Source organism: Colius striatus, chromosome 2, assembly GCF_028858725.1.
Source record: "Colius striatus isolate bColStr4 chromosome 2, bColStr4.1.hap1, whole genome shotgun sequence".
In the NCBI taxonomy this organism is placed as follows: Eukaryota; Metazoa; Chordata; class Aves; order Coliiformes; family Coliidae; genus Colius; species Colius striatus.
The window spans coordinates 103,318,320-103,339,995 of NC_084760.1; the positions used below are offsets into that span (position 1 = coordinate 103,318,320).

The 21,676-nt window shown below is 38.1% G+C and overlaps 1 protein-coding gene across 12 annotated transcripts in view; it reads left to right on the forward strand.

The window, feature by feature from the left end:
* UTRN (utrophin) overlaps nt 1-14,774 on the forward strand; it is a 367,525-nt gene extending 352,751 nt beyond the window's left edge. For 9 of the 12 annotated variants that reach the window (XM_061991642.1, XM_061991648.1, XM_061991644.1 and 6 more), the window contains 5 exons: nt 215-458; nt 6,647-6,755; nt 8,212-8,298; nt 11,043-11,065; nt 12,614-14,774. In XM_061991642.1, coding sequence (XP_061847626.1) covers nt 215-458; nt 6,647-6,755; nt 8,212-8,298; nt 11,043-11,065; nt 12,614-12,622 — 472 coding nt within the window. In that variant the 3' untranslated portion in view covers nt 12,623-14,774. The remainder of the gene's footprint in view (nt 1-214; nt 459-6,646; nt 6,756-8,211; nt 8,299-11,042; nt 11,066-12,613) is intronic. The other 3 variants (XM_061991654.1, XM_061991651.1, XM_061991653.1) reach the window with 2 other exon arrangements.
* Nucleotides 14,775-21,676: the final 6,902 nt, after the last annotated feature.

A 21,676-nucleotide genomic window follows, 5' to 3' on the forward strand; every position in this document is an offset into this window, starting at 1 on the left:
TATGTCAAAGAGGGTGGATCTGTGATAAAATACCTTAGTTTCACCTCTACTTTATCGTTTTATGTCTCTTTCCCATAAAACACAAGTCAAGACATTGTCTTTGTAAGAGCTACAGATTCTTACTTCAAGGTGACGATAACATAGCTTAATCTAAAGAAATTTTTTATTCTAATTTGCTGAAGTTGTCATTCTCTTCCTCTTCTCAATATGCTAGGAGTCTACAGATAGAATATGAGCAACTAAAGGAGCAACATCTTCGGAGAGGAATAAACCCTCTTGCATCACCTCCTGACTCCATTGTGTCACCTCAGCATGCTTCTGAAGATGCTGAGCTCATTGCTGAAGCTAAACTCCTGAGGCAACATAAAGGTCGCCTGGAAGCAAGGATGCAAATATTGGAAGATCACAATAAACAATTGGAGTCTCAGCTTCACCGGCTACGGCAGCTACTTGAGCAGGTAGATGTTTACTGATGTCTTTCCCCTGTGTTTTTTCTGCATGATGGATTTCTTGGTGAAACAAAGGCTTTGGAATTTTACTGCAGATATTTTCACCACAGTAGCTTGATTTACGGCACTTGATTGTTTCTAGCATGAAGAGAGATTTTTTTCCTACTTTCTAGTATAAGCCATGATGGAAGTCAAAAGAGCAGAAGGTGATTGCAAGTGCTGGATTGATCATGGTAGCTCATGAAACATTGAGAATAACACAAACAACTGCAATAGTTTTTCATGAATTAAAAAGCAGAGGAAAGAGGAGATACCCTATTCCAAGTAGTGGTGCCGTTTGCTCTGTATCTTTGACTTCAATTTTCCAGTCTTTCCTTAATTTCTTTGTTGTTATCAATAGCTACTGAAACCTTTCTTAAGATCCGTCTAAAATTCAAAGGAGCAATTTCTTGCATTTAAAATCCAGTTCCTCTTGAATGGCATATTTAGACCAATAAGCTACAGCAAAATGGTCTCTGCACTTGAGTTAAAGTGATTCCTGCCTTACACAACTCGGATGACTGGCTGTACGTAGTAGAGGATTTAAGTAAGACAAGAAACAGACTGCATAAACCAGGTAGCAAAATGACTCATTACAGTGATAAAGGTATTTTCTTATTTGTTTCACTGTCTGACTTTGTCATATTCTTTAGGCAGTTTTGGCTGAATATCATTGATGCATCTGTTCCAATGGCTTCCCTACCCTTCCAGCAGAGTATTTTTTTGTTGTTACTGTTGTTCTAACATCTTTAATCAGTGTCTGAGTAGCTTACATATTTAACAAGGGAGATAACAACTGGTGCAATTGTTACAATGATTCATGAAGTCAGTATCTGGAGAACTGTGTCAAATACTAGGTGTTTCAGAGAAGAGTTTAAAATCTGCAAAGAAACATCTGTAGAACAGAACGCAGGAGTTCTGCCAAACCCACAGTCACTTTCAGCTTAGTACTTAAAGCGGGAACATATTCATCCTTTAAAACTTTCTCTTTTTTCCTAAGGTAATTGGGTATAATATCATTTTGTAATCTTTTCAATATCCTTACAGCATTCATAGTAAGACCTTTAGGGTGTAAATATGTGTTGTGATAAGGTTAGCAGGCAAAAGGGCAATAGTTTCTTCTTATCAGTTCTACCTTTGGATTTTTCTGGGCATTTTACATTTTGTAGTTTCTCATAGGGTAAGGTAGAACAGAGAGGACCCTTTTCAATATTTCTGATCATTTCCACCTAATTTACCACATACTGCTCCTTTACTTCCTGTTCAAAATCTTCTGCCTCTGTGGAATCACACCATGTTTTTGATGGTCTGAAGTGCCATTCCTAAGCTGTTCCTGTTTGTCTTTTAATAAAGTGGCTGATATGGAGTCAAGTATTTGAGAAGTCAAGCATTATTGCTTTTATAACCTATATGTGACTTTTCAATGTGCCTTTTGATATGCATTCTCACTTCATTTAGCAGGGTGGTTTTTTTGACCTGCCACTAAGCAGGTTTTTTGCAAACTGTCTCCAAGGATACTGAAGCTGCTCCTGTGAATAGAATTCAGAAATTGTAAATAATTCAAATTTTTAGTATATGTGTTTTTAATTTTATTTATTTTGGCATTAATCCAATTAGGAAGTAGCACTGCATTCTATTACTGCTCCATTAACTTTCTGAAAAAATGACTGCTCTTCCACGTGTTAGTTTTTCTGCCACCTAGGCCATGATTGTCTATTAAAGTCTTTGCTTCATTCACTTCGTCAGAGGCCAGCTGAGGATCTAAGCATGCTTATTTGTTACTTTTGCTTTTATTGGCTGTCCCAGTTATTCTTTTAGTTGTGTCAAGGTTTTGTATGGAGCCATTTCTGGTGATGGGGAAGGGACTGTAAAGATGACTCTGTGAAGAAGGTGCTCAAAATTCTTCCCAGCTCTGAGCCGCTTCTGGGGCTAAGCCAATCAGGCACCTCCATGATCACCTTTTAAGAAGCATCAGCCAGAAGAGGAGGCTTCTTCCTGTTCCATCTTGTTCTCCTTCTTCCTTCTTTTCCGGCTGATAGTGGTGCAAATTCTTGGAAGAGAGAGAGAAGTGACCATGTGGACCTCAAGGTCAGCAAGGGAAGAGAGGAGGGGGTTTACTGGAGCAGAGACTGTCCTGCATCCTGCAGAGAGGACTGGTGAAGCAGTGATTTGTTCACAGTTCATAAGAAACTCCACAGTCAGTCCTTTCCTGATGTCTCTTGCTGCTTATCACACTCCTGAGGAGAAGGGCTCCTCACCAGCCCTCCCTTGCTTCAGCTCAGTCTCCCACACACAGGCCTGCACAGGCCGCCCTGATGGACTGCTGCAAGCCCAGTTAATCTTTTCTGAGTTGGGGTCTCAACTGCTCCCTCCCTCTGACCCAGAGTCTCTAGCTCTCATCCTTCTGGCACAGAGTCTCTACTTCTCATCGAAGGCTACAAGGATGTCTCCAGTCCATCATCACTCTTTCTGAGGCAGGTCCAAACCTCAGAGCCGAGGAAAACTCCAAGAACTCTTTACCGGGTGTACACTGCAGCCCCCTCCCCCTGTTACCAAGCAAAAAACTGCTCCCTGCAAAACCATGACAAAGATGTAGAGTAAGTCTCTCTACACACAGATATTTGGGTATAAAATTGATGAAACTTAAACTTTCCTATGGTAACTGTTTGATCTAAATGTCAGGATTCTAGGACATTCTTTAGAAAGCACATTTAGCAGAAATATGCATGCATCCTCACTGCACTTCTGTCTACTCCAGGTCAGAATTTAGAGGTTACCATACTATTTTTATTTTAGCAAGCCCAGAGGACTGGTAGCTGTCATACAGTGTTGTCATTTTTGTCTACCTGATTGATTACAGTGCCAAAAAGGAAGGTGAAACAGAACTGGCCTGTTTGATAACAACATGTTAATCATACAGAGAAAAAAAATTAAAAAAACCCTGTTTTCATTTTATTTTCTTCAGCCCTTTTAGATACTATATGTGCAAAGTAGAAGTAAGACCTATTCTGAAGGGCATTTGGATTTTTCTTTGATTTGCTGAGCTACTTGGTAGATATTTTATATTGAATTTGGTATTGCAAGTTAATGTGAGCTAAAATCATCTGTCAATGGCCATATGATCAGAGTCTAAGACAGAGTAAATAGGGACTGCATCTCGCTCACCAACTGAAAACAGAGAAGCTTTATTGAAAGAGCAGAGAAAACTGTTTCTTTTGTAGTTGGGAGAATAAGTCTGGAACAAAAAGAAACATCTGTAATGGATGTGGTAAGGGAATTGGCTTTTGAATTTTTTTGTGATTCAGAGGTTGAAAGGGTGGTGAATTTGGTTTTTGTTTGTTTTTGGTTTTTGTTCGCCAAAAGCAAGAGAAGTCAAGGGAAAATCTGGTACCTCCTGTCTATCCATTAAGCCACAGAACACTTCACACTCTTCTTTGGGAAAGATGTCAGAAGCAGGCAAAGTGAAGTAAGACTGTAGATTAAAACTGGTTGAAAAAAAAAAAGTCTTTTGAAGTGCTTGGAAACCTACTGTAATCAGAAGAATCCTTCCATTTCAGAGCTTTCTGGAAAAGAACTTCTCTCTCCCTTCATATCTTTATTTGCTTTTGCATGAAAAGAAGTTTGAAAGCTCACAGGAACTGGAGTTGGAAATTTCTTCCTGTAAATACATGCAACTATATCTTCAGCTATTTTGCATCAAACATTTTTCAGTATCTGATTATTAAATTAAGGCATTTATGTCCTACCATTACCCTTCTTTTTCTTCCCCAAATCCCGCTCTTCCTTCTCCAAAAACCCCACTCTTCATCTGCTTAACTGTATTGCCCTAATTTAAGAAGAAGAGGGTTTTGCCTTGTTTTGGATTTTCTTGGTATTGCAGTCACTGGAGCTATGTAGTGGAACATTTATAAGTATATTTAAATAAAAATGAACTTATTAGACGTTGTCCTCTGATTAGAAAGGGGATTTATTTTTGGGGTTGGTTTGTTTGTTTTAAAATTGAACTGCAATATTTTATACTGACTGCTGCAGCAATATATGGTACATCAATGTAAAGTATTCCAGGTATATTTAGTTTACACTCAGTTTATCCTTGTGCTCTGCAGGGATTTTTTGTCATTTGTGGTAGCACTCCTAAGCAGTACTAAGTAACCTTCACTACTAACTCATCATTTAGGTCTGTAGTCATCTCATTTCTATCCTAATTAATCTTGACTTTGCAATACCTCACTGTCCTTGATCTAGCCTATGTGGCTCTACTGCAGTACTGATTTTCCTTTCTCAGTTGCTCTGTCATCTCTGCACTGTTTGTCCAGTTACTGCTTGAAGAGGGACACAGATCCAGTCCAGGTGCAAGTTTGGATTTTGGATGATTACTGTGCATCTGTCTGTGGGGTGAGCAAGCAGCCACTCAGCTGCTGGAGTTAGCATTGGTGTTCTGCACTGAAGTGTAACTGAACCCTTGCAGTTTGCTTCATCTCTTTGCCATTTTAATTCTAACTTCTTGAGCAGAGGTTCTTGGCTATACAGAATTACCTAGGGTTAGTTACCCCAGGTACCCTTTACCTTTACCTACCAGGTCAAGGTAAAATGCGCTCATTTTACCGAGACCTTATAGCTGAGTTGAAGCCTGATACTGAACAGCAAATTACTTCTTGATAGGCATTCAAAGGAGCATCTTGACAGTAAAATCCTTGGCTGGCTTCAAAACATTTCAGTTTTTCTTTGTCTTCTATGTGCAGAGCAATGTTTCTTGATTTATTCCTTTAGTCAGAGCTGGAAGTTGGTATTGTCATGCTGAGAGAGATGAGATTTGGAGGAGGAAAAACAGATTTGCGAAGTGCTCAGGGGAACATTTCCTTCTATTTCTCACCACTGTGTGTGGAAGAAAAAGTATCTTTCATTGTTTCAATTATCTCCAGTTTTGTTTTTTGCTTTTTGACTTTTTTTTAGCTGGAAGTAGTCTCAGTAAGGCAAATGTTGCATTTAAGGCTCTGAGCTGCAAGGGAGCAAACTCATGCACAAATTAACTGCTATTAACTGCCCCACTTGTTCAGTCTCAGTTTCGAAAAGATCTTGAAAGTCATGATACTTCAGTACCATCTGCTTTTGACAGATTTACCTAAATAATCTTATCTTTAAGCTCTTTGGAAGTAATATGATGATTTATGATCAAAAAGATGACTGGCTCAGATATAAATGCTATTTTATATTTTATATATCACTTCCGGAGCTCAATTACTATATTGCTATCCTCTTCCTCAAAGGATTTCTTACAAGAAAGAAATAAAAGAGGAAAAAAAAAGCCTGAACAAAATCTCTTCCACTATTTCTGAGTTATTACTGTGAATAAGTTTTATGATCTCTTATTTTGTGTCCATATATGCATACTTATAGATAATGTCAAGCACATAAGTGATTACAACTAAGTGTAGTATTCTTCTGGTTAATTTAAGAGTCCAGAAAGGCTTGCCTACAACACAGTATTCAAAGGATCTGGCTTTGTTCTCAGAATTTTCTGGAAATTACATAGTACATAGTTTTCTTGCAAATTTGGTGTCCTCCACACTATTAAGAAGCAGCATCAGCAGGAGTCACAGCTAGCTACTACTTTTTAGATTTAACAAAGCCCTCTTGAATCTTGTGTCTTCATTCAGCTTGACTGAGAAGGACTTTTGCAAAACTGTTCATGATTGAGTAGTTGTCACTAAGCATGATCAGTCATCCCCTCTTAGGGGACCGTAACTGAATGTCCTCTGTGTGTATGTATGTATATATCCATACATATATATAACAACCCCAATTATACCATTGTGTAGCCTTTCTACCTAGATAGAGTGCCTCAGCAGACTGTTTGGGTTTTACATAACATTGTGTTTCTATGATGTGTGCTCACGACACAGTAAATTGTTTTTCACAAGACCATCAACTGGAGTCTCATAAGAAGTACACTTAAGTCTAAATTTTCTTTTAATAAGCTATTGATTTGGAGTGTTTTCCCTCTAATAGTTGTATAGACCTAAGCCAACATTCAATGCTTTGGAGAACAAGAAAAAACAGGTAAGAAAGGAAAGGAGTGGGATGACTACATACAAGCTCACACTTCAATTCTGTAGCTACAGTTGATCTGAATTTGGGTATTACTGTCTTTAACACAGCCTGAGTCAGACTCCCGGGTTAATGGCACCTCCCGCTGTGCTTCACCCCAACACTCTGCCCTCGGCTACCCGCTTGAGCAAGACACAAGCTCACAGTTTCATCAGACAGGTGAGTGCTTTGATCAGATATTGTGCTGCATGGGTCCCTAGGTGACTACTGAATAGTTTGTGGAATCTTTCTGAAAAGATTTTTTAAATGAAGAAGAACTGATCTTTGTGATGCTATTGGGAACAAGACTTACTGCAGCTGGAGCTGTTGCTTCCCCACAATTATAAACAGCTGCGGTATCACAAGAATCCATGTGGCTCAATTTATGGACTTATGTCCACCTTGGTCCAAACTCCTTGATTCCATCTGTTTTGAGCAACTGAGTTGTCTGGGCAAATCTATCCTCACTGAAGGGGGAACCAGTTGTCATTGGACTGAAAATGACCAACAGCTGATTATCCTACACTACACACATGCACCCAAGCAATTTGTCCGATATAGGAACAAATGTCCAAAACGTAATCAAAGCTTCCCGATGACTGCTTTAAACATTCTTGTATATCTTCTACTCATGCTGATATTTTGATGACTCCCCCCCCCAAAAGACTTAACATCCTTAGGAGTTATTGAGTATACAGCCTCTGCACATGAGGGGATTTTTTTTCCCTTGAAATGTCAGAACTGGTTCTCCTGGGAATGAGCAGAAATAACTACTGAATGCTCAAACTTTGGGAGGAGAAAAATAAAATATATTTTTCTCAAATTATCTTAAGTGCAGTTTCATCCTTGTTGTTATGTTCAAGCCTTTGTGTTATAGATTAAAGAATGATTTTATTTCTGTGAAAAACGGGAGAAACACTTTCTTGCATATGGTGAAGTTTTCAATCAGCATTGCCATATGTTTTTACTTTGACTGGAAAAATATGGAGCTTCTTCCAGTCTGAGTTAATGCAATAGTTGATTTATGAGAGATGCTGTCTAATACTACTACCAGGAACAGAGCCAATTGTATTCCCTAACCATTCTCTTGGCTAATTTTAAGTAGCATTTGAAAAAAAAAAAAAAGACAAGGAGGATTTTAACACTAATGAAATTGCTGGTACATATTGAATAAAGAACATCTAAAAGATAGATGCTTTTTCCAGAAAAATAGTGGTGCATTCACTCTGAAAGCTACATACCAATGGAACAGAATTTTAAGTGAGCAGTTACTGAATATAATTCCCTAATTTGCAAACCTTTTATTTATTTTAGCTGTAAATTCTTATATACTGCTCCTTCTTGGCAATTTCTCCTAGTTAAATCTTGGATGCAATGATTAAGCTTTAATAAAAGAGAAATGAGTTGTGCTGCAAATCAATGGTGTAACTTTTACCTCCCTTCCCAAGGCTGGCAATTATCAGTGACAGACAGTTCCTGCACATTAAGTTACAAAGGCTTCAGGTAGTGGTTTCCCTTGAAATATAAAGGAATGTTTCACTGGAAGGTAGGATGAAGATGCCTTTCGGAATGATGTTGTCCTTTTTTTCTTCTCTTGTTACTAAATTCATTGCTCTTTCTGTTGTCATATCTGCAGATGACTTGCTAGTTCCACCTCACGATACCAATACAGATCTGACAGATGTTATGGAGCAAATTAACAGCACATTTCCAGCTTCCTGCTGTAAGTGTAACACAATATGTCTCTGAGAATAATATTAAATGAGGGACAGTCTTTTAACTAAAAAAAAAATCATTCATTTGGTATTGACTAGAAAAAAATTATATCTGTTGAGATTTCCTGTTAAGATCTGAAAGCTACATAATTCTGTTCTTTAAAGAAGTTCCTCAATGGATGCTATTTATGAAGGTAAACAAATATTTTCATGTTTTAAGTGGAAATGATTCACTATAAGAGAAACTTGTAGCTCTATATGGAATTTTCATCTATGTCCCTATAAGAGAAAAGACACTTAGAATTCTATTAACTGCCAATATGTTGTTTCTTTAATAAAACTTGAAAAAAAGGCCCTAGGCAACAGGAGCGACCACAGCCCAATCCTGACTGCCTGAACTAATTATTGAACTAGTTATTAAACTAATAGACCATGGGAAATTACTGTTAACACAGCACCTAACACCTTTCCCTGCTTAAATGTATTGAAAGTTGATATTTTATTCAATATCTATTAAAGAGAGATCAAAAAGAAAACCAATTAGTTTCCTAATGCATAGCTTGTATCAGCTGACATACATTTCCACTGCTTCTGTTCCTTTCAGAGATTCACTGCCCTCACAAGTGTGAGGAGCTACCTCTCTGGTCCCAGCAGTATTTCATACAGATTGTTGGTTTTGGCAGAGGAGGTGAAGGGGCAACTTTGTTACTCAGTGTATTTTTTTTTTACATACATACATATATATCTACACCTTCATCTCTTTTGCCTTAGAAAAACAGTAGTGAAATGTATCCTTAAGCTTTCAACAGTTCTCCCAAATGAAATGTAATAATTGATGGTCAATTTTAAAAGGCGCGAGTGAGAGGGAGAGTGTTTATGCACAGTCCTTGCAGAAGCATCGAGAATGAACTCTGTTCTAATTTATAATCTCAGTGAATCCTGTTAAAATATCCCTTTTATCTCTTGCATGTACATTCCTTGTCTGGGAAGAGCGCATCACAGAAGATGCACTTTGTATCTATTAAGAAAGGAAATTAGGATCTAGCCAAAAGAGGTCTTGTTTCAGTTGTCCTTTGAGATTTTCAGTGAGTTCAATAGTTCAGAGCCCATCGTTTTACAAATGAAGGACTTGATTCTAAAGAGCATCTCTTCTTGAAGTCCGCAAGTAGGGGAGCTACTCAACAAAATTCAAGGGTATATGTGTGTATACAACTCAGTAGGAAATGCAACTCAAGTATCAATTCTTGTTTTTCACAGAATCATAGATTTTTGCACATTCCTGTCTTGCATGCATAACGTGTGTACAGCTACCTGGTCTTTTGGCCCAATGAACTTAAAGCAAATTGCCCTGTGTCAGGGCAAGCTTGTTAATGATGGCTGTTCTTCACAACAAGGAAACACTATGTGGGGAGAGGGGGTGAATCTAATATCCATGGAACAATAACCTGCATAAGGCAAGAGGGAACTATGATTAAAAAACATGGTCCCACATCCTTTCATATTGTGAAGTGTTATCTGAGCACTTCAGATTAAAATAGGTAACAGTTCCAAATTTTGTGTGATTTTTTTTTTCCTGTTGTCATTAGCATGCTGCTGCAGAAATCAAGCCAAACCAGCATGCCTCAGTTAGTTACTACGTATGTTAGCTCTTCTTCAATCCTTCTATAATATCTCTTACTTGAGAGGTTTACAAGGAGTATATTTTTACAATTATGTGAGATTCACATGCTGTTTTAGAAGCTTGGAATGAGGGTTATTAGTCTGGCCTTCCCAGGAGGAAAGACCGTGACTGACCACCTAGTCCATCATCTTTTCCTGTGGCCATTTTAGATGGATCCATCTTTCTATTTGAATAGTTCTCTGACCTGTTCTGTAAAACTTCCAATGACACAGACCAATCTGTTTTAAGAGCATCACTGCATTCCTAACCTTAAAATATATCCTTACTCCTTTTTTATTATATTCAAGCTAAATTTATCAGAACAGTCTTCATGTTTAACATACTATGTCCATTTATTTTAAAAAGCTGGTTTTTCACATCCTCATCATTTGTGACCTCCCCTACCTTGGCTGCAGCTTTCATTGAGCAGTCACTAGAATCTGAGCCTTACACAGATTATTTTTATCGCATCTTGTCTGTATAACATTCTGTTTGGTTATATGGGTTTCAAGTTGTAATTCAAATTGAAATTAGCATTTCTACTTACTTTCAATATTTCTTGTGAAGCAATTATTCACAGAGTAAGGCCAGCACTGCTTTTAAAGATAGGGGGTTGTTTGGGGTTTTTTTTTGTTCCCTAGATCCTTTGATTATGGATATAATGCCTCTCTTCTTGTTTGTGAGGCTGGTCCTCAGAACCAGGTGTGTGCCCTGTGCAGCAGTCTTGTTTGTGTGTCTGAGTTTTAGAACAAAGAATTTTCAACAGACAATATTATAATACACCGCTCAGGTCCATACAGTCACAAGTGTTGAATAAAGGAACAGTTCATATAATCTATATATTCATAATGCTATACATTTGTTAAAAGAAAAGTAAATTTGTGAAGAAAATGATGTACAGGCCATTAGAACAGACTTCTAGTTCAGTGTTTATTTTTTGCAGAGAGAAGTCTTTTTGTTCTTCTATAGTACATATTTTCCTGATATGTATATGTAAAAATATGATTTTTGTTTTTTCTTAAATTGCCAAGGTGCAGAATCATGTAAATTTCTAAATTTCTTTTGTTTTGTTTTGTTTTTCCGTATTTGCAGCAAGTTTCACTGGCAGACCACAGGTAGGACATCTGTTTATAATACTTACCTAGTCATTGGAAGCAAAGTAAAGCAAGTGGGAAAATTCCATTAAAGCAAAGTGGCTGGGTTTTTTTTCCCCCTACATTTTTCCCTAGATATCTGTTTGGAAGCTAGAGCAATGTAAGAGGAAGACTATATTCTGGAAAATCTCAGTTAATATACGTTTCCTGCTAGTTCAGGCATTCCCATAGGTACTATGGTGTGAAGTTATGGGTTGCTGACCATGTGGAATCAGTTTGATTCTATCAGGGTCAATTAGTCTCAAGCCAGCATCAGTTTGCAAGATCAAAGCTGGCTCTTGCAAAGACATCCATATGTCCTTGTGCCCCGATGCCCATAGCTCTGGAGCTGTGGGCATAAGGATCAAGAGCCAAACAGCATCTTAGTCATTAGATTAAGCTGCCTTCTCCCAATAGGCAACCACTTTACAAACCCAAAGCAGGAATTTGGCTACATTTGGAGTTCACAAAAACATGGGAAACTATCTGGTATTTAGATACTTGTTCTTGAAAATCTAATTGGTATAAATGATCAGTTAAGTTGTATTGTAAATAGCTGAAAGAGGAAAAAACCACTTGCTATAGGTTTAGGTTGATGTTGGAGCCCATGTATGACAAATAAGGAACTGCATAACCTTGCATCATTGCAGAGTTCTTTAAAAGCTTCATTATTAAGTAAATTTTAAAGACTCTTACAAATTGCTGTGTGAGACCTCAGAATAATTAAATGATAGGGAAAGAGTCTATTTACTCCCCCAAATTGCTTCACTCTGTCTATTAATCTACAGTTTGCAAGGTCAGACCTCCCCAAAATGTAATCTTAAATTTCATAAATATTGCTCTGCAAACTTTCCTGAATTTCAGCATCTGGAATAAGTAGCATTGTCCTCACAAACAGAAATTCCTAAAGAGAATGGAATTAATCATGCCCTGCCCTTCGTTAACTCAGACTCTGTGTTTTAGTCTCTTGATAAGTTAAAATAGTAAATTAAACCAGTGTTTTTTTTGTGAATCCTTCCTCTAAGTAGCCAAAGGATCTTCAGGTTTTTCAATGAATAATACTAATCTTCCTGAAAAAGCACTTTGTTTACTTTTTTTTTTTTAGATACAGGATGATTCCCAAATGGTCTCACTGCAGATCTGCCCTTCCAGAACCGTTAGAGAAGGCACATTTGTCTGTTCAGGAACATAATCCTGGAAATAAGCTTCATGTTTGGAGGACTGAGTCCAAAGCCAGACTCTGTGTACTCTCCATTTTTAGAACTTCAGATGGGACAATAGGTTTTTATTTCTATGGGTACAGAAAGTGGAGGGTCTAAAAGCCATATTTACTGCTCTGTAGACTAGTAAAATTAACTAGTCAAATTCTTTTAACTACATGCCTCAGTGGTTTGCTGAGTCTTGAGCAGATGCTTCTAAATTTTTATAAAAACAGAGGTTTTGTAAAATGTCCTTTACTGAGCCCAGAGTAGGCAGACTTTTCCATGTGTGTTAACATGGCACTGACATGGCTATTTCTCATCACCACAGGCAATGTAAAGTGTTCATTTGGAGGTTAACCAGTGCTTCCTGACGTGCAGTACAGCCCTTTTCTACCAACCACCGATCACGAGTTCTGCTTCATCAGAAGGCTGCGTGGGACCCTGGGACACGCTGTTCGCTCTGACTGCGTGTTCTACTTGAAATAGTAAAACACTGAATACCCAAAGACGAGGATGTTGTTTTTATAGTATCTTTTTTTTTTCCTTCTTCTTCCCTTTCTATGCAACTGTAAATTAATGAGCAGTGGAGTATTTGTCACTGATTTGTATAAATATACAGCCGCGGGAAAAGGGGCAGGGGCTTTATATACCTTCTTTTTTGATAATCGTAAAGAGAACTGAATAAGGAGTTTGGAGCAAAATGTTACATTTATACATTCCTTTCAACTCTTTGCTTTTACATTGTAAAATACCCTTAGTTATATTCTCACACATTTAACTTTCTGTACTGATTATTTATGTGCTAACCATTTGACTATACAGATTTCAGAATACCCTTGAATTGTTTTCAGGATTGGCATATGAAGTTCACGTAATCTGCATTATTCTTACAGGTTAACAAAGATTGCTGTTGGATGTAGGCTACAGTGTTTTAACTCCTTTAAATGAGGTTAAATTCTCATACTCATCATCCTCATGCACCAAAATGGTATTTTTAACTTTCTTTAGTTATATCGAGCCAACACACTCCATTTGGAGGATTTTTTTTTTAAGCCTTACTTTACTTTGAGTCAGGAGATAGCTGAAAAGAGGACTTAGATGATAGCTTAAGTTGTTTTTAGTAAGGTCTAAGTTAGTGTAATCTTTCCCAACTTTGTTCAGAAACAAAGCTTTGCTATTCCCTGCTGTGCCAAACTTGCTTCAAGTTTTGGAATTTACGGTCTGTGAAGTAAAGCTCATATCTGTGAGATCCCCTTCTTTTGCCTGCCTCTTGGAAATGAAGAGACAATTAGAAAGCCCTTTCCAATACTATTAGTGATGGGACATTATCTTCAAAACTGCAATGCACTTAGATGTTATTATTTGGCATTGTAATCTTGCAACTCATCTTTATATTTGAAATCATTTATTTATGTACTTTGAGTAGAGGTTATTACAGGAAAGTTACGTCACTGATCAACTGATCTCTAGTTCTGAAATTATTATAAGAGATTTTAATGCCTTCACAGAGTTTACAGTGCTGCATGGACACTTGCTTTAATTTCAAGACATACCTTTAATTGGTAAACCTGCATGCAATATATTTCATGTATAGTGAAACTAAGCTGTGTCGTTCTTAATTATTACTGAAGAAAAAAAATATCTCAAAATGGTATTGGAAGACTTGTAAATTCTTTACTGCTGCAGAAAAATGCTAGTAAGACATCAGACAGCAGGTCAGAAATTTCTAGTGTTTCTGTGAAGTGGGGCCAGCTAGACTGTCCTGCATCTGTAGTATTCACTCCTAGACTGCTACTGCTCAAGGAGTTATTTGGGCACAGAATTGACCATGTTTTCATGTTCACTCCAGTGACAGTTCTTTCTGAACCCTTTGACAAACCATTTAACCACTCTGCCTCCGTTTTCCCATCTGTAAAATGGGGATGATAGTACTTACCTCTGAAAGGTGTTGTAGGGCTTGCTTGGTATCTGAAAAGCTCTATATAAATGCTAAGTATTACTCCTGAGTGGAGCAAAATTGTCAAGGTGGTAAGAGTCTCCTATAAATGCTTCATCTATTAAAATAAGTAGCATAGTTATTTTCAGAAGAAAACCCCCACATTTTACAGAAGAGGGAAAGCCATGACCACCTTTCTACCTCAGACCTATCTTCATGAGTAGTATTGGAAATAGCTTTATATTCTGTTCTCTGCAAAGTACTTGGCTTTTATTAAACCACATCATTCTCTAGGCAAAAAATCCTTAAAAATAGCCCCCATGTAAGTGAAAAAAGATCTCAGTAGTGAATTTGGTGGCTTTTATTTTTGTTCTGAATATGAGGTTATGTATAAAGTTGGGTTTTTTGCCTGTGTTTGTATGCATCCTTTGTCCTCTGCTGCCAAGTAAATGCTGCTTCAAACACTACATTGTAACATTATTCTGAGACAATAATAAATAAAAGGAATATATTGCAGTAACGTCAGAAAAAGTATGGAGGTCTTTCGGGTTTCGTAGTCTTCAAGGATTTCACTTCTCATTGCTGAATGCTGAAATTTTTTTTCTGAAGGTTAATTTTAACCCTGGAATGCTGCATAGTCCCTTTCTACATGTTAGCATTTTTAGCGTGTGGTTTGCATTTATATAAATGAAATTAAGCAGTGTTTTCTCCTCAGATCTGTGCATATTTTCTCTGGTTTTCCATCTTTAGTGCTTTAGTCTGGAATATTTCTCAGTTTCATGACAGATATTAAGTTTGATGACTGAGAAGCAGACTGCTTTTATTTTAAAAATGTTATATATACATATTGCAAAACAACAATAACACATGAAGCCCTGTCAAATATTAGAACTGTGAATTAGTCTTCAAGTATTGATGTAATTCAGTCAATGTGCCCAGCTGAAGCATAGCATTAGGTATTCAGTCAGGAAATATGTACTTTCTAGCTCTACCATGTGCTGATTTTAGGTATTTTCATTAAGCTGATGCAAATTGTGTTAATAACTGTTAGAACTATGGTGCTTAAAGGAGGAAAAAAGTCTTAAACCCAAACAATTTCATTTTCTTTGTACTGTTGTCATGTTTAGTATGAGTTGGTTTGTTTGGGTTTTTTTTTCCAAACTCTAACAAATGTAAAACATGAATGTCAAAATAATGACATTTTGTTAAGGATTCTTAACAAATAAGGTGTAGGGAAGATGCAGGATTTTGTGTGGCATTTGAGTGACTCAGCAGTTAACAAGGAATTTAATTACAAAAATAGCAATATATTGAGTCAAATGAAGGGTCTGTGTTTAGAACAATAAACCTGTCAAAGAGGAGGAGACTCGTAGAGTAATGAATCTATTAAATGACAACACCTGCCTTTTTTAGAAGTAAGCATTTGAATTATATGTTTGTAGAGTTGAAGGCAGCAGAAGAGGGGTATGGATCAGTACCAGGGCCTGGCTTTCAGAACAGTTTATGGAAGTGCTCAAACCTACACCTTTTACTCTCTGTGCTCTGATTGCTAAGGTAGCAGATACTGAGCTCTGTAAGGCTCAGTAAAGTACCTGCAAAGAAGGTACTTTCAGCTTAAAATCATGCTTCAGTACTGTGCCATGAAGGTCCTGGTTCTCATCAGGGGGAGCAGTGGTACACACTTCTCACCAGCTCCTGTGGGAGTTTTCTTGAGGGGTTTGGGGAAAGCCAGTGGTAGGCATGGCAACCTCTGGTCCTCAGTGACCAGTGCAATGGTAAGCACTCCCTGGCTTACCTGCCTCACATCTTCCTTTGAGCACTAACCAGCCTCTTAGGCTGTTGTTTTGTTAGGCAAAGTAAAGCCAACATGATACTTTTAGGAGCAGAATTAGGTTCCAGCATTAAACAGCTCTCAGTATTTAGATGTATGCCTATCCATCTCATCGGGAGAGATACTCTCCTGCACCACTCAGAATGGATGGGGTAGTTGACAGCATATTTGTTTAAATTTTTATTACAAAACACCCTTGAGCTTAAACATTAGTATCAGATCAGTTCATTTTCTCAGAGAAGATACAAGATTGATGCATCCAATTAAAATTAGAGTGCAGAAGTTCCTCTGCTATTGAGACTTCATCTTCAGGGGAACTTTCACTATGAAAACAGCTTTTCTTGGGTGATGGTGGTATTATTTATTTTTGGACCAAGTCAAGGCTCTTTAGATCATCAAATCTCAATAAATGAGATAGTTGTGAGACACTGGGCCCGGACACAAACTGTCAGTATACACATGAGAATTTCTGAGTGTCCCAGTGCAGGGGTTTTGTCCTCTTTTTATTTCTGCAGTGGCAATGTGAGAAGAGAGAACTGAATTCAGCCAAATTAGAAAAATCTACCTGAAATGGGCAAGTTTGGGATTTATGTAAAAGACCAAAATATTCTCCTAAACAATTACAGTACAAATTGCCCTTTGGAGAAAGTTTGCTCATGTATTTTTCTTGTTCTTGATTTTAGTAGCTAGTTACCCTAAGAAAAAGCTTCCTGAAGGTAAGTATTCATACTACCTCAAAACTGAGCAATGGATCCTATCTGCTGTCACATGGAAATGAAGATGTTGTGCCATATGGTTGAGAATTCTGTTCCCACAACAACAGCAATACATCTTGCAAATCTAACCAAGGTGTAAATTAATAACGATGGGGCATGAAAAAGCAAAACTAACTTCTAGTGAAAAAAGAATATTTGAGTAGGAAGAGAACTAGAGAACTGTTCCATCTCACAAGCAGAAAAGCTTTCAGTAATCATCAGCTATATGATATGCTCCTATGGTCAGCAAAGGTGAAATCTTCCTTGGCTTAGCTGCCTTTGGGAGCTGATCTTCTGTTTTTAGTGCCACTTAAGTTTTCATGATGTTCCAGCAAAAGCTACACTCTTTGCAACTTATATCTATGCATTAGAAAGAGCAGCTGCATGCAAGTGCCACAGCTGCATTTGGAGGAGGAAGATAGTGTTTTCAGCAACTGCTTTTCTAAGCACCCCTGTCAGAGACAGCAGTAGAGGGGCTGCCAGGGGTAGGCTGAGTCAGCTCCTTTCCCAGGCATCACAGTGCTGCAGCAAACTGTTGCAGCCAGCACAAAGGGATCTTTTAAATTGAAAACTTGTATGTTAGCATGCTTATTAAAAGCGATAAACACCAGGGGAGCTGAACTAAATGCCAAGTCTTAAAAGTACTGGTTTTTTTTTCAAAACCAAACCCTCAAAACAAACAAAAAAACCCTCCCAACACAGGACACTCTCTGTCCTATCTCATTTTCATCTCTGAAACAGTATTTACAGATTATGTATAAACCCACCTCAACAAGTTCCTCTGTGACCAGAGCAGGTGGTCCTGCTTTGGCAGGGGAGTTGGACTAGATGATCTTTCGAGGTCTCTTCCAAGCCTTAAGATTCTGTGATACTGTATGCGGTCAGGTAAGCACTTTGAAAGCATCTAGTTTTCTGACAAAGTAAACACTACTGACTATACCTCAGAAATACTTCTCTCCTGCTGATGGAAGGAGTCTAGAGTAACTAGTTCAAAGGAAAATGTCTCCATTATACAAATCTAATTTGTGGAGACAGGTCCCATAAGGAATAGAAGAAATTTAAGTTCAATATCAGCCAGAAAAAAAAGTGACCTGCTATGGAAAAAAAACCCCAAAAAAACAGTAAGCAATATGATAGATTTATTTTGCCCTTTAGAGTAACTGATACCTCTGACTACAATTTAAATTGTTTGGGAAATGAGCAAAACATGGAGGAAGGGACAACATCCCTTTCCAACAGTTTGTGTGTCCTATAAGCTAGGTTTACTGGAGTTAAGACAAAGGCCACATAAATAAGGCACTGATAATTCACCTGAATTTTATATGGATCAAACACAGTAACCTTCCTTTCTAAATCCCTGCCCAAGTGAACTGGGAGTCCGTGGGACAGCTCCTATGGCTACAAGCCAGAATATTTGATGCGTAACCCTGGCTCTGCAAAAACCCATTTCTTTTTCTTAACTAGATATGGCATTTTGCATGTTGAAAGACTATTTTTTTTTTACAAACAGTTCACAGCAATTGTGCTTCTCTGTATGTATTTGCCAAGGGGGACAAGTGCCTGACCCTCAAATGAAATTTTATACAGTAATAAATAAGAGAATGGACAGAAGATACAATAGTAACACACATTGATGATTTAAATGCAAGTAAAATTAGGGAAAGTTATATGTTACCTAGATCCATCTTGAATGAGTGACATTTACTTCTTTCCAGTCCTTGGAGTCTTCCTCTGCTTCCCATGACCTTCCAAAGATAACCAAAAGTGGCCTAGAAATGACATCAACCAGTTCTTTCAGCACTCATGGGTATATCCCATCAGATCCCGTGGACCTACGTATGTCCAGTTCGAGTTCCCTAACTTGATCCTTCTCTACCAAGGAGGAGGGAGCTTTCACTTGCTCCAGATTTCCCCTTTGTTCTCAGGCACCTTGTCTTTCTAAAGGCTGGCCTTACAAGTAAGGACTGAGATGATGAAGGGATTCAGTACCTCAGACTTTCATGTGTTCTTTGTCATCAGATCCTCTTCAGCAGTGGGCCCACGTTTTTCCTGGTCTTCCTTTTGCTGCTGATGTACTTGTCAAAGTCCTTGTTGCCTTTCATAACTGACCACGCTTTGGCTTTCCTAACCCTATCTTTGCAGAACTGGGCAGTATCTCTAAATTCTTCCTGGCCTCTGAACAGGCCAAAGGCTTCTCTCCTGAAGCTGAGCAATGTGATCCTGCTTTTTCCTTACTCCTTTTCTTTTGAGATATTAAACTCTACTGTCTCATGGTTGCTGCAGCTACAGCAGCCCCCAAGCTTCACATCCCTTACCCATTCTTCTTTCTTTATGAGTAGAGTGTCCAGTGGAATTGCACCCCTCACTAACTCATCTGTCATCTATGTTAAGAAATTGTCATCAACGTACTCCAGGAAATTTCCCCTCGATAGGTAACATAACTGAATCAAGGCACTACCTTGCATAGCACTTTGAAAAAGTATGACAGATGAGTAGGGAGGTAGCTTTTAAATGCAGGTGCCTTAGTTAATCCTGTTTAATACCTCTGAAAGTATTTTGGTGAACAGTTGTGAGGAGCCTAATGAATGGCTATGACACACAGGCAGGCACATAGAAAAACAAATTGTCCAGATGTATTTCTGTCTCTCCAGCCCCAGCAGCCCCTCTGGAATGGAAAGCGTAACTCTGACCTACTTGCTTTCAGCAGACTGTAATTATGGCGCCTATCAATTTTCTATGAAACTACAGATGTGAACAAATGAAAAACCTGAGTGACTGAAACTTGGACAGAATATGAATGTTATTTTATCCCCTAAATCCTAGTTCCTGTAAAGATAATGTTTGCAGGCTGAAAAGTAAAACTTGTTTAAATAGCAGCAAAACATCAAAATAAGAGTTGACTTTATTATGAAACATGAGCCACACTTTGTACCCAAACAAGATATACCATGGTATCTGTCTGCTGCCTACACTTGCATTTTCCACCCCACAAAACGTCTGCTTGCTTCCTGAGGAAGGATAATTAATGATAGCTTTAATGAAAGAGAATAATTTTGGGGTTTTAACTCTTATTTGGTGTCTCACAGGATAGCTTGTGCTATCTAGTTGATAGCAAGGGGCTAATCTAGGTGTCCAAACCTGGACACAGCACCCTGGCCCCAGTATTCTACAAATAAAAGGAAACAGTAATTCCCTTCAATCTACAAATCGCAGTTTATCTAGGACATCCCTCCTTTGCTGCCAGAACACCTTACCTTAGGACAACACGCAAACCTCCTCAGAACAGGCAGTAAGTGATAGATGAGACTGCTGACTTCCAGGTCAACACACTTGATAGAGATTTCGGCAGCATTTGGCAAAGAAATTCTTCTGACAACTATTCCCATTCTTGTTACTGCAAGGACTTTGGTTCACTTTTCCTACAAATCATATTATTTAGAAAAATTGGATTGGGAGATACATATTTCCCAAAATGCCATTCTTGTTTATCTGTTTTTCTTCTACACTTACTTTCCCATGCACAGGCTCACATAAGCATTTTTCTTTAGCTTCTTCCATTCACACATTCAGAGATCATCAGCATTTGAACATAAACCCCAAACCAAACCTAGCATTTTAATTACAATTTCTGTAAGCTTGCCTGTGTTGTTGCTCACTTTATTATTTATGAACCTTAGAAATGACTACCCCAAAGCAATGCTCCCATTGAAAGCTTTGTGTAAAGTTTGACTTAAAATAACGACTTTATGAACAGTACAATGTTGTTATGCACAACTAACTTGCATTTCTTAAAGGCTGATTACAATGCTCTCAATTGAGATCTCTTCGTGACACTGTTGATCTTAGGACTCCTTGTGGTCTGTGCAAACCAAACCAGGAAGGCATTATCACACCTTTCAAAGCTATTTGAAAAATACATTAGCATACATACTGCAGCTTAAGCCTGTCAGCATTCTCTGCAGTCATTGCATTCATTTGTTTTTAACCTAGTTGCAAAGGAAAGCGATAAATTAAGATTATAGCACATCTGTTTCCACAGAGATTGGATAAAATATGGCAGCTTAGTTGATATAGTAAACAGTTTAAATGGTGAGAGCAACTTTTTATTACTATATTTTGCCTGGAGAGCTGATACAGACAGATGCTTAAGAATCTTTTTTTTTTTTTCCCTAGTTTCTAATCATAGTAGTTATACCTCTCTAAAACAATATGGACCTAGCAAAAGAATAAGATTAAGTGATATTATTAAAACCTTCTCTCCTAGACTAGCAGAAGTTACATGACAAAATCAGAAATACTAATACTAATACTTACTTCTAGTAAGAAGTACCTCAGGAAACAATACAGATGATGATATGTCCTTTTGGCTGTTATTTGCTATACAGACTAGAGACAATTGTGTGTAACAGGACAGGGTTATGCCAATGATAGTTTAACATTTATCTATGATAAAATAAAAGCAATGATAAAAATATCACAGCTGACTCCTAAGCCAGTTGCCTTCGCAACTCCATGGAGCTCACTCCCTGTCATGGGCAGTCTCTTCTTGCAGGAGAGGTACCACCACCCCCTCCAGGCCCCCACCCCGTCAGCCACTTACAGGCCTTGTCCTCCCCACCAAGGGGTAGAGCAGGGAAGGACAGCATCTCAGGTTGGCTCCCCAGGCCAGTCCAAGACCACTGAATATTCTTGTTCAGCAACACTTAAACAGGTAAGTTGTGTTTATCTGGTGGATGGTAACAGCATAACAAAAGTAATTAAGTAATAATCACTTTGGAAATGTGCCCTGACAGAAACAGAACAGAAACTGAAGGTTGTGGCAATTACCTTGTCCTTTAGCTCCAGGGAACCAAGCACCAAATAAGCATT